The sequence below is a fragment of the Rana temporaria genome, chromosome 5, assembly GCF_905171775.1.
Source record: "Rana temporaria chromosome 5, aRanTem1.1, whole genome shotgun sequence".
In the NCBI taxonomy this organism is placed as follows: Eukaryota; Metazoa; Chordata; class Amphibia; order Anura; family Ranidae; genus Rana; species Rana temporaria.
This window is the reverse complement of record NC_053493.1, coordinates 254,811,078-254,823,925: the sequence shown is the minus strand read 5'-3', so window position 1 is coordinate 254,823,925 and position 12,848 is coordinate 254,811,078. Positions and strand designations below refer to the sequence as shown.

The 12,848-nt window shown below is 46.4% G+C and overlaps 1 protein-coding gene across 1 annotated transcript in view; it reads left to right on the top strand.

The window, feature by feature from the left end:
• Positions 1–679: 679 nt before the first annotated feature.
• The window catches only part of MCUR1 (mitochondrial calcium uniporter regulator 1), a 53,043-nt gene continuing 40,874 nt past the window's right edge, over positions 680–12,848 (top strand). Inside the window, exons 1-3 of the mRNA XM_040353748.1 lie at positions 680–1,035; positions 5,252–5,368; positions 11,197–11,300. Coding sequence (XP_040209682.1) covers positions 936–1,035; positions 5,252–5,368; positions 11,197–11,300 — 321 coding nt within the window. The 5' untranslated portion in view covers positions 680–935. The remainder of the gene's footprint in view (positions 1,036–5,251; positions 5,369–11,196; positions 11,301–12,848) is intronic.

The window sequence follows — 12,848 nt, the reverse complement described above, 5'->3', positions numbered from 1 at the left end:
TTAAGGCCCCTTTCACACCTGCGGACCATATGTCTGCTTTTTCATTCATCCGTTTGTGGATGAAAAAGGGACATACATTGGTCCCTATGAGATTCTGGATGTCAGCGGATGAACATCCGCTGACACCCGATCTCGCCCGCCTCCGCAATGATCCGATTCTGCAGACGGAAGAAAACCCTATTTTTCCTTCCGTCTGCAGATCGGATGAACATGGACAGACGGTCCGTGTTCATCCTATCCCCCCATAGGGGAGAGTGGAGAAAAGACAGGGCGGTCCCTGCACAGTGTGCGAAGACCGCCCTGTCATCCGTCGGCTCAGCAGGGATCCCCGCTGAGCAAGCGGAGGTTTACGGGGCGGATCAGTGTGAAAGGGGCCTAAGGTTGTCAGCAGACAATAAAAAACTGACAGGTGTTCTAACCTCTCTCCACTCCGTCCAAAACGTTTTTTTTTTAATTGCCTTTATTATATTTTGACAAAAGAAAAATTAGGAGCATTTGTTTTGGGTCCTAACAAAGCTAATTTCACTAATAAATCCCTAAAAAAATCGCTGTTTGTTACTGTCTAGTGCACAGCCATGATTCCGAAGACCAGCAATCATTGCAGTCACTGGAAAAGTCTCAGCCAACATGGCTCCCGGTATGCAGACAGCCATTCACTTATATGTGTCTCAGCGCCCCGCCTATTTCCGTGTTTTCACAAAGCGTTTCACGGATTTAGAAGTTAGAAGCTGTCATTGGAATTAGATGACGCTTTGCTGAAGCAATATCAGACGAACACGCTTCTATTGTAATATTTGTATTTCACAGGGAGCCCCATAATACAGTTGAGCAGATCCGAACATGGAGGCGCTCTGAAGACACCTCTGGTGCCTTGTTGTGGGTACGGAGTTCGGGAGCGGTCCGGTTCTGGAGGCGCGTGCTGGAATCTTCTCGTCATGAAGCTGCTGTGGCGCGTCCTCGCCTGCAGGGAGCGCGCTGTATCCTCGTACGTAGGGGGCGCGCGCAATATAGGGCTGCCGAGAGCGTGCCTGAGAGGTGAGATGTCAGCTGCCATGATTATAGGAGAACATGGTGGACCATTCATCTGCAGGCAGGGAAACCTGCTGCAATGTTGGAATAATAATGTGTAAAGCAACAAGAAGGTTATAGGGAGCCAACATGTGCTGTACAGATTATCTGGGGAAATAAATACACTTTTTACGACTCTATCCTGGCGGTAGGTCGCTTTAACATCGCATGTCTTTTTTTTCAATAAACAAGCTGGCTGCTCATGATGTAAAAAAATAAAAATAGTTCTGCTTTTAGAAAAAAAAAATCCCTGTCAGTTTGCAGATTAGGAAACTGGCAGTAATAAGGCTCACTTTTAACGCGGAGGTCCACCTAAAGCAAAAAATGGACAAAAAGCGTGACATGCGCAGTAGGAAACGGGCAGTGAAGCTGTCCTTAGGATGGTGGCACAGGCACCCGTTACGAGGGACGGATCGGCAGTCCGTGCGTGTTCGCAAGTCCACATGCCCGCGCCTGCCAGGAAGCTGACACTCCGCAACGCTAATCGCAGGCAGTGAGACATTTCCTGATCTGTGCAGCCACGGACCGAGAAATGTCTCACTGCCTGTGATTAGTAAAGCGGAGTGTCAGCTTCCTGGCGGGCACGTGGACTTGCGTTATCGCGCCTGTAAAGCGCCTCTCTTCTCACTCCAATGTGAAAGCCCGAGAGCTTTCACACTGGCAAGATGCTAAAAAAAAGTCCTGTGAAAGCAGCCTTACTCACTATTACAATCCAGCCTTTTGTGCAATCAGCCATGTTTGAGGACCTACTTGAACTATCTAATCAATCTTGTTTCCATCTACTTGTTGGTAGATATAAAGGATATAGTACATTCAGGAGCTGTAAAGGTTTGTGTTTTGAAAAAACGCCTGGCAATCACCAGCCCCCCCTCCGGTTTACTTACCTGAGCCAGTTCACCTGCTCGGCCCGCCCCTGGCGTTCTCTTCTCCACGGAGTCCTAGTGTTGATTGGATAGATTGATAGCAGCACAGCCATTGGCTCCTGCCAATCAAATCCAATAACGCAGGCGATGGGGGGCGGAGCTGAGTCAATAGACGCCGAGTGTATGACTCGGCTCCGCCCCCCATCGCCTGCGTCATTGGATTTGATTGACAGCAGCAGGAGCCAATGGCTGTGCTGCTATCAATCTATCCAATCAACGCCAGGACTCCGTGGAGAAGAGAACGGGAGGTAACAAGGTAACCCCCTCAGGAGAGCTCTTCCCTACGGGGGGTTATCTAATGCGGGGAGGAGCCGCGAGAGCTGCCGTGGGACCCCAGAAGAGAATATTCGGGGCCACTCTGTGCAAAAAAAAAGCTGCACAGTGGAGGTAAGTATGATATGTTTGTTATTTAAAAAAAAGAAAAAATTATCCTTTTAGTATCAGTCAGTGATGGGGATCTAGTCGGTTTATATCAGGCTTTACCCACCCAACTCCACAGCTACCCACTGCAGTGAGTTGTCAGTCAAAAGAAAGGCAGAGTGGATGGTGAACTAGCCTCCCCATCGGGCTGTGCCCACCCCACTACAAAACTCCTCAGCCATGCATCTGTCTGAGTGATGGGTGCAGTGGCCCAGAGAGGGACGCTCAGTAATGCAGGGATGCACCAAGGACATGTCTGTCTCTGCCTCCTCCTAAGGTCCCTTTCACACCACCGATCGGGTCTGCCTGTTAGTTTTTCAGGCGGACCCGATCGAACCACCCATTGATCTCTGTGGGGCAGCAGATGTCAGCGGATATGTGTCCGCTGGGCATCCGATCCGAGAAAATACGCTAAAAATATACGTATGGTGATGGTCGCCATCTATCTACTGGATCGGACGACAATTGGATGAAAATGGATACGCAGTCGGCCATCCAACGGCCCCATAGAGGAAAGCAGGCTATGTTCGTGTGCACTCTGCATATCTGAGCGGACATGGACCTGTCATCCGCCTGCTCAGCGAGGATCAGCTGAGAGATCCCTCATTGAGCAGGCAGATTCCCCTCCATCTTAAAGGGGCCTAAAGCCCCATACACACTATAATGCCACGTACACACGATCGGAAATTCCGACAAGAAAACCGTGGACTTTTTTCCAACTGAATTTTAGCTCAAACTTGAGTTGCATACACACGGTCACACAAAATTCCGACTGTCAAGAACGCGGTGACGTACAACACTACAACGAGCCGAGAAAAGTGAAGTTCAATGATTCCAAGCATGCGTCGACTTGATTCTGAGCATGCATGTTTTTTTGTGCGTCGGAATTGCATACAGACGATCAGAATTTCCGACAAGAACCAGCTCTCAAATTTTTGTTGTCAGAAATTCCGACTGAAAAAGTCAGATGGAGCCTACACACAGTCGGAATTTCAAACCAAAAGCTCACATCAAACCTTTTTTGTGTGAATTTCGTGTGTACGCGGCATTAGATTTTCTGCAGATTTTTGTCCTCAGATTTACCAAAACCATGTAGTGCAAGGGCCTGCCTGATACATACCAATTGAAACTCTTAAGTAGGGTTGTCCCAATACCGATACTAGTATCGGGACCGATACTGAGCATTTGCGCAAGTACTTGTACTCGCGCAAATGCTCCCGATGCCTGACCCAATACTTTTTTTTTCCCGAGAGCTGGTGGAGTGCGGGTGGAGAGGGGGCGGAGAGCGGGGCAGAGCAGTCCTCGTATGGAGGAGAGCCGCTGCCGCCTAGTCCCCTAAGACAAAGCCAAGCCCCCCCCCCCCCCCCCCGCCGCTGCTGACATCTAGTTAATTTGCGCTTGGGGAACACAACAGCTTTCATTTGAATAGCTGTGTGTTCCCCACCGCGCCTCATGTATAGACACTCCCCCTTGCCCAGAAACTTTGATAGACAGATCACTCGTCCCAGGATTGGACGGGTGATCTGTCTATCAAAGTGCCCGGGCAAGGGGGAGTGTCTATATATGACGAGGTGCGGCAGGGAACACACAGCTATTCAAATGAAAGCTGTTATGTTCCCCCAGCGCTGATCAACTAGATGTCGGCAGCGGCGGGGGTGGACTTGGCTTTCTCTTAGGGGACACATGGCGGCATCTAGGGACAAGGCTGAATTTGGGGACACATGGCTTCATTTGGGGACACATGGCTTCATTTGGGGACACATGGCTGCATTTAAAAAAAAAGTATCGGTATCGGCGAGTACATGAAAAAAAGTATCGGTACTTGTACTCCGTCCTAAAAGAGTGGTATCGGGACAACCCTACTCTTAAGGTTTGACCTCCTATTATATGGTTTTGGTAAATCTGAAGGAAATCTAGTAGTGTGTATGGGGCTTTAGACTGGTGCATGATTCGTTTTGTAAACACCGACAATTTTGGAATACAGATCTTTCAATTGTTGAGGCTCCACATCACATGTGGGATTCAGAACACCCACTCCTCCAAACTCTACCCTGAAAGTTCACTTTAAAAAACAAACAAACAAAAAAAACAATGCAGCTTTTACTGCAATAATCCTCCATTCCATTGCCATCCACCATAAAAAGTCATCTCGTCCACTTAATATCTTTCTAGCCTTTTGTTACCCAGTGTCATTTAAAGTGGACTTTTACTCATTAAAGGCATTTTCTCTCATCTCCCCCTCCCTCTTATGCCTCGTATACACGATCGGAATTTCCGATGGAAAAAGTCAGACGGAATTTTTTCATCGGATATTCCGACCGTGTGTATGCCCCATCGGAATTCCGACGGAGTTAGAAAAGAGCACATGTTCTCTTTTTTTCAGACGGAAAAAAATTCTATCAGAAATTCCATCTATCTGTATGGAACTCAGACGGAGTAAAAAACACACATGCTCGGAAACAATTCGACGCATACTCGGAAGCATTGAACTTAATTTTTCTAGGCTCGTCGTAGTGTTGTACGTCACCGCATTTTTGACAGTCGGAATTTGGTGTGTCCGTCTGTATGCAAGACAGCTTGAACGGAATTCCGTCTGAAAAACCCGTCTGAGTTTATTCCGACGGCAACCCAAGATCGTGTGTACAAGGCATAACTCGTGCAGATTGGACTGAACTGAAGGAGTAAAAGGTCCACATGTGTGAAAGTGGCCTTGGTGAGTGACTATTCAGGTGCTTCTATTCTATTTCTATGTGTATATCAGCAACTGTGTTGGGTCTACCTTCATAACAGGATTGTTTCTGTAGATGTGACAGTCATTCATTAGTGTCTGTGATTTCCAGATTACAGAACATCCGTTTCAGTACCTGGGGAGATACATAAAAGGACCGTATTTTCATTTGTGGGGAAGAAGTTCTACTTTGACACTCATGCTGTTGTGCAAGTTCTGGAAGACAAAGGTAACAATGTCGCAAGCTTAGACCGACAAAACAAATGGCCTGTCTTGCTTTGGGAACCATATTAAATGTATTATTTTTGTAGTGTACTAGGACCTATTATTTTGTTTGTGTACAATTTTCTCTGTTGTATGTGACCCCAAAATGAAGAATCCATATACGTGTTTAATTACTCTTTTTTAGTAAATGTAGCCTGTAAATGTTTCTATTTTTATGTTGATGCTAAATACCTGCCAGTTTCCTTTTGCATTTGTGCTGGCGTGGTCAGTTTGTGTCATTGGGAATGCTGCTAGGAGTTACAGGACACTGTGCACAAGTACAGCATACCTGTATCTCCTGTAATATTTTGCAGCCACACTCCTGCCCACAGAATTAAACTCTGGCTCAACATTGTCTCTGTGGATTGAGATAGGGTGCCTCACCTTAGACCTTGCCCCTCCTGTCTGCAGATTGATAGGCAATGACAGTGAGGATGGAGGTGGAGGGCCACACCTACAACAGCAGTGTCTTGCTGGCTCCGCCCTTCTACCCACTGATTGATAAGCATTGTTACCAGTAATGGAGATAAATACACTGCCTACCCATATAATAAACAAACATTCCCCCTGCAATAAGGAAGAGGGCAAAGGATAAAGCTGTGCTGTAATGTGACCACTGAATTAAACTGATAAAAAGGTAAATACACTTTATTTTTTAACCACTTAAGGACCAAGCCTCTTTCTGAGATTTGGTGTTTACAAGTTAAAAACATTTTTTTTTTTTTTGCTAGAAAATTATTTAGAACCCCCAAACATTATATATATATATATATATATATATATATATATATATATATATTGTTTTCTAACACCCTAGAGAATAAAATGGCGGTCGTTGCAATACTTTTTGTCACACCGTATTTGCTCAGCGGTCTTACAAGTGCACTTTTTTGGGGAAAAATTTACTTTTCTCTTATCGTCCATGGACGGACACAGCTCCTTAAATCTTGACAAGTGGGTTATGTTCCCTGTTTACAGGAGAGGACTAGGCAGAAACATGTTAAATAGTTAAATACATGTTACATTAACAGAGTTGAACAGCCCCGCCCAGGGGGCGGTCCCTCCAGACATAACCCTCCTCACTGCAGCTTGCAGCCTCAGTTTCGTTCTGCCTAGCAAAGGAGAAGGACGTATGGCTCCCTTTGGGCCCAGCGCCCTGAGGAGAAATTTTATTTTATTTTACTTTACTTTTTCTTGAAGGTGTAGTGCTTAACTCCATTACTTGGCAGCGCTCCCTGTGTCTGTGTGGGTTTCCTCCGGGTACTCCGGTTTCCTCCAAAGACATGTGTGCATACACCTACATAATATACATACACACTATGTGTGTGTATTATTTAGGGGCAACCCTCCCAGGCCGTCAAAGGCCCAGCTGGGGGACTAATCTGTCCCTGGGTGCATAAGCCGATCACGCCGGCACCCAAATCCTGCCAATGTATATAGCCTTCCCTCCCTGTCTCTAGGTGGGAGGGGCGGCTTGCAGGTTCACAATTCAGTGAAACCTCCCTGCTCTCCGACTAGTGGGTCTGCGAGGTGGTCTCTTCGGAGTACTAGATAGGGTTTCCTCCTATCCACAGAACAAAGTTCTGTCCTTGTGTCTTCCCCTCCCGGCACGTCGGTCTGCCTTGGGCAGTGTGGGATTTGCTAAGCTGCAAGGTAATTTTACCTTTCCTGCAGGACGAGAGTTTTGGGGTTTTCTATGGGCCTCAGGCCCTAAATACCTTTGTGAACGTCGGGTAGTTCCGCATGGAATCCATTTGTTCGGTGGTAGCTGCGCTTCATCCGGGGGATGTCCCGACGTCCTCTGACATCAGGGACGCATACATGCATGTCCCGTTTTGCACATGTCACAGTGTTTTTTTCTGTGCTTCGTGATGAGAGAAGGGTCTCTGTCAGCCTGTGGCCCTCCCTTTTGATCTGGCGTCAGCACCATGGGTTTTCAGCTAGGAGCTCGCACTTATTTGAATTTTGTTGGGACAGCGAGGCTTTGCCTCATTGGCTACTTTGACGACTTTCTTCTGAGAGCAGCTTCTGTCTCCGACCTAGTGGATAGGTTATTCCCATTCAGACCCTCCGAAGATTCGGGTGGATGTTAAACGTTTAGGCCAGAAAGTGTAGCTCAGTGGCAGCAAGCCTGCCCTACATGTGTGCGACCCAGGGTTCAAATTATGGGCATGCTAGGTTCCGACTCAGCGTTGGAGTATCTAGTGTTGATCCAGACTCCTCAGTGGCAAAGGTCCTTCTTCCCCTGGAGAAATTGCAGACTCTTCAGTCTGCGGAGAAGGTATTGGCATCACGCAATCGGTCTTCTCTCCGGGCGCCTGCTGGTTCAGGGTCTGTGGGTAGCCTCCTTCAAGGTGGTACTGTATGCCCAGTTCCACACCCTGGTTTTCCAGTGGAACTACTGTCCAGGTGGTAAAAATCTCTTGTCTCTGAAATCATTAGATTCCTGTGCGCCACCTAGTCAGTCTCTCTGAGTTGGTGACAGAGATTCCCGACTCTTCGGTCCGGGAAGTTGTTCCTTCCTTCCAGTGGTCGGTGTTTACGACGAATGCCAGCTCACGGGTTGTGAACCTGGAGGTTCACAAAACTGGGGGGTCCAGTCGGCCCTGAGTCGCTGGACTTGCGTGGACCTATGACCACACCTCCTTGAATGTGTCTGGTCTCGGTAGCTACCCAGGGTCGGGCCTGGCTAGTGCCTGGTGGAAGACCGCCTGGGAATACCAGGTGCTGTCTACTGTTCATTGTCCTACTATTTTAGGCGATCAGGCTATGCTTCTCCTTGTGGTCGACCAATCTGGTTTCAGCCGGACAACGCCACGGCCGTGGCTTCAGTCTACCATCAGGTATGCCGGCAGGCAGACTACTGGAGTCGCCAGATGCTGGACCAGGGCGACTGGTCTTTGTGCTTGGGGTGTTTCGGCTCCCTTGCAGGAGGTGAGCCTCACATGGCATGGATCTCCTGGCAGCTTGTCTCCGCCGCAAGGGTGTCAGTTAGTGGCCAGGTCTAGTGATCTTGTACAGACGCGTCAGTCGCGCTGGTGGCCCTGTGTTGTCTGTATCGGTGATTTTTTGCCATTCCTCCATGGTAGTTGCTTCCTCGGCCGCTCCACAGAGTGGATGCTGAGGAGATCCCGATGATTCTAATCGCTCCAGATTACTCTCGGCGTCCTTGGTACGCTGATATCGGGCGCCTGGTAGCGGAGGCACCCTGGCGATTGCCAGGGCAGGAGGTTCCTGTCTCAAGGTCCCATACTTCCTCCTGTTGTACAGTCACTGACTTGCTTAACATGGTTATTGGAAGCCAGACTTTAGGTGACCAACGTCTGTCTGACTCGGTCATCTCAACAGGGCACCGTAGTCTTCTTCCGGAGGATCTACCGTCGCACCTCTCTTGGTGCGAAGGGATGGAGTGACGTCCACGGGCGTACTTTCAATGTCCAGGGTCCTGCTGTTTTTAAAGCTTGGATTGGATCTAAAAATTGCTTAAAGCACCGTTTGGGGGCAGATTTCAGCCTTGGCTGTGTTCTTTTAGTGGCCTTTTTGCGGCCCGTTCCCTGGTGGGTCCCCTTTTTTTTGTGTGCAAGGGGTTTGTCATATACTTTCCCCTCTTGGCCCATCTCTTCCCCCATGAGTTTTGACTCTGGTGCTCTCGGTTCTTCAGGAACCTTCCTTTTGGAAACATCAGAGAGATTTTCTCTTGACACTATCTCAGAAGGTGGCCCCTTTAGTGGCCTTTACCTCTGTTAGAGGGGTTTCTGAGTTGGCGGTCTTGTCTTGCAAGCCGCCATGCTTGATCCCCCATAAGGATTAGGTGATGGTGCGCCCGCGACCTTCCCTTCTTCCGAAGGAGGTTTCGGCCTTTCATACTTTAGGCGTGGTACGCGCTTTGCGGGTATACCAGCCTACTACGGCTCCATTTCGGAGCTTCTGACTCTCTTTTGTGTCGGTGTCTGGTCCACAAAAGGGCCTGGCGGTCTCGTCGACCATCATTTCTCGGTGGATCGGGCAGGCCGTCATACAGGCCTATGCTCCTAAGGGCGGGCCCCCCTTTCCGGTCACGGCACTTTCGACCAGGGCAATTGGTGCTTCCTGGTTTTTTTTTTTTTTTTTTTTTTTTTTTCCCCGACATCATGCGTCGGTCTCACAGGTGTGCGAGGCGGCGATTTGCTCGTCCGTTCACGCTTTTTCCAGAATTTACATGGTTGCTGTGAGTGCATCTTATGATGTTTTTTTCAGCCGCTAGTTTTTGCCGGCGGCTGTTTAAAGTTGCACCTCCTCCGTTGAGGAGCTCTGCTTGTTTTGGGGTGAAGTTAAAATTGTTTTTACTGATATATTTCCCACCCCTCGTTTTTTGACACTGCTTGGGGACGTCCCACTTGTCAAGATTTAAGGAGCTGTGTCCGTCCATGGACGATAAGAGAAAATAGGATTTTTTGTACTCACCGTAAAATCCTTTTCTCTGAAGTCCATGGACGGACACAGCTCCCACCCCTCCTTTTTAGGTTTGTACTGCTTGTTACGAACTGAGGCTGCAAGCTGCAGTGAGGAGGGTTATGTCTGGAGGGACCGCCCCCTGGGCGGGGCTGTTCAACTCTGTTAATGTAACATGTATTTAACTATTTAACATGTTTCTGCCTAGTCCTCTCCTGTAAACAGGGAACATAACCCACTTGTCAAGATTTAAGGAGCTGTGTCCGTCCATGGACTTCAGAGAAAAGGATTTTACGGTGAGTACAAAAAATCCTATTTTTTCAATTAAAAATAAGACAACAAGTTAGCCCAATTTTTTTTATTTTTTTTTATATTGTGACAATAAAGTTGCGCCAAGTAAATTGATACCCAACATGTCATGCTTCAAAGTTGCGCCTGCTCATGGAATGACAACAAACTTTTACCCTTAAAAATCTCTATGGGGGACATTTAAAAAAATTCTGCAGGTTGCATCTTTTGAGTTGGAGGTCTAGAGCTAAAATTATTGCTCTTGCTCTAACGATCGTGGCGATACTTCACGTGTGGTTTGAATACCGTTTTCATATGCGGGCGCTGCTCACGTATGCGTTCGCATCTGCGCGTGAGCTCCTCTGGACGAGGCGCTTAAAAAAAATGTTTTACTTAAATGTTATTTTACTTAAAAATTTTTTATTTTAACACTGTTTTATAAAAATAAGTACATTTTGGGTCACCTTTATTCCATTTACAAGGAATGTAAACATCCCTTGTAATAGTAAAAAAGCATGACAGGACCTCATAAATATGAGATCTGAGGTCTTTTTGACCCCAGATCTCATATCTCATATTTACACTACAGCTAAATTCAAGTACAACTTCTAGGCAGGTGTATGAATTTAGTGTATTCTTCACCACTTTTAGAATGCATGAGACACACTTTTGCAAAATCTGGCTGCGTCAGTCTTTATGAATTCCAGGGAATTTGTTCCATTTCCAGGTTTTCCACCCATTTTCTTTGCATTTGGTTAATCATAGTTCATATATGAAAGCAGGCCAGAGTATAACAGAGAATGATAGAAGATGACTGTGCACAGGTCTTTTTTATGGCCTTCAATGGGGATTGTTAGCTTTTGTTCATAAGATAATGCTTGTAACAGTTGTTGGCTGTTAACAACAGACACGTGCAAGTTTTGCTGCTATGCAACATTTGCTTGAACTGTAAGGCCTGTATTTCACCTGATTTGGATCACTGATCCACACAAAAAACTGTTAAAATGGTCACACTCTCTGTTTAATTGGAATGTCCTCCAGTACCATGCATTTGAGTTTTGTGTTTTTGTCTAGGATTCAGCACTCAGCAGTCGGAGGTCATTGTGTCAGCACTAGTGAAAATCATGAATACTAACATGGATCTCATATACCAGGACATGGTTTCCAAAGTGCAACAGGTTAGAAACTAGAAGAATGGGATCTAAGGGTGGGTATAGCCTTCTAGAAACAAAAATATCCAAAAACCTAAATATTCCTGGGTGTCTCCTGTGGCAGAAAAATGAGCAAGGGCTTGTGTTCCTAAACTGAAAAATGTGTCATTATAGCTGATGTCTGAAACTATTGGCTTTAGAAAGATAATGGCTTTTTCTCAGCTAAAGAAAGCTGTCTTGTTTTTATTACTACCGACAGTTTACAGAATTCTGTGGATTGGGACTCTTACCACTCACCATTAATATACATTTAACTATTTTATATATTTTAGTTTTTTTCAGGTATTTATCAAAACATATTCAAGCTATAGTTATATAATGGATATGGGCGGAAAGTGCACACTATCAGGTTTAATTTGAGCATATTTACATCAAAATGGGAGGAAGGGTTTAGGAATTACAGCTCTTAAGAATAGCTGTCCCCCCTTTTTCAAAGGAACCAAAATTAATTGGATAATTGAATCAAAAGCTGTTTCATGGCCAGGTGTGGGCTACGCCTTTCGTTATTTCTTCATCAGTAAAGCAGGTAAAAAGTCTGGAGTTGATTCTAAGTGTGGTATTTGCATTTAGAATCTATTGCTGTGAATGGAGCTGTCCATGCAAGTGAAACAAGCCATTGTAAAGCTTTCAAAAATTACACAAATTCATCAAAGATAGCAGACACATTAGGAGTGGCTAAATTAACAGCTTGGTACATTCTGAGGAAAGAAAAAAGCACTGGTGAGCTCGGCAACATAAAAAGGCCTGGACATCCATGGAAGACAGCAGTGGTGAATGATCGGAGAATCCTCGCTATGGTAAAGAAAAACCCATTCACAACATTAGAGGTCGACTGATATATCGGCCGATATTTGGCCTTTTTTTTTTAAATCGGCATCGATCGATTTTTTGTGCAAATTCGGCCGATTACCTCCCTTCTTCACACGCCCCTGAAAACTGACGTTTGTGACTGAACGTAGAGAGAGAAGCTGTCAGAATTCAGCGTGATGTCAGGGGTGGGTGGGACCCAGCAGCTATCAAACACCAGCCAATGGGATGTGATCTGGGCGGGCCGCTATGTGTGGCCCTGCCCACTTTCTTAAGCAGCCCAATCATTGGCTGGTGTTTGATAGCCCACCCCAGGTCCCGCCCACCTCCGACATCACTGCTGAATTCTGACAGCGGGTCTCTCTCTGCATTGAGTTACATATAGTGTAACTGTGAAACCTGCCAGTGCCAAACCTGCCTGTGCCAATCAGTGCCACCTGCTAAAAAAGAAAAATCGACTTAAAATATCGGCATCGTAAATCGGCCATCGGCCGCCCCTCCGATTTCTAACTATCGGCAGCGGCCAGAGAAAAACTCATATCAGTCGACCTCTACACAACATCCAGATAAGTGACAGACACTCTCCAGGAGGTGGGTGTATCATTGTAAAAGTCTACAATCAAGAGAAGACTACAGAGGATTCACCACAAGGTGCAAACCATTCATAAGCCTGAAGAATAGAAAAAACAGATTAAACTTTGCCAATAA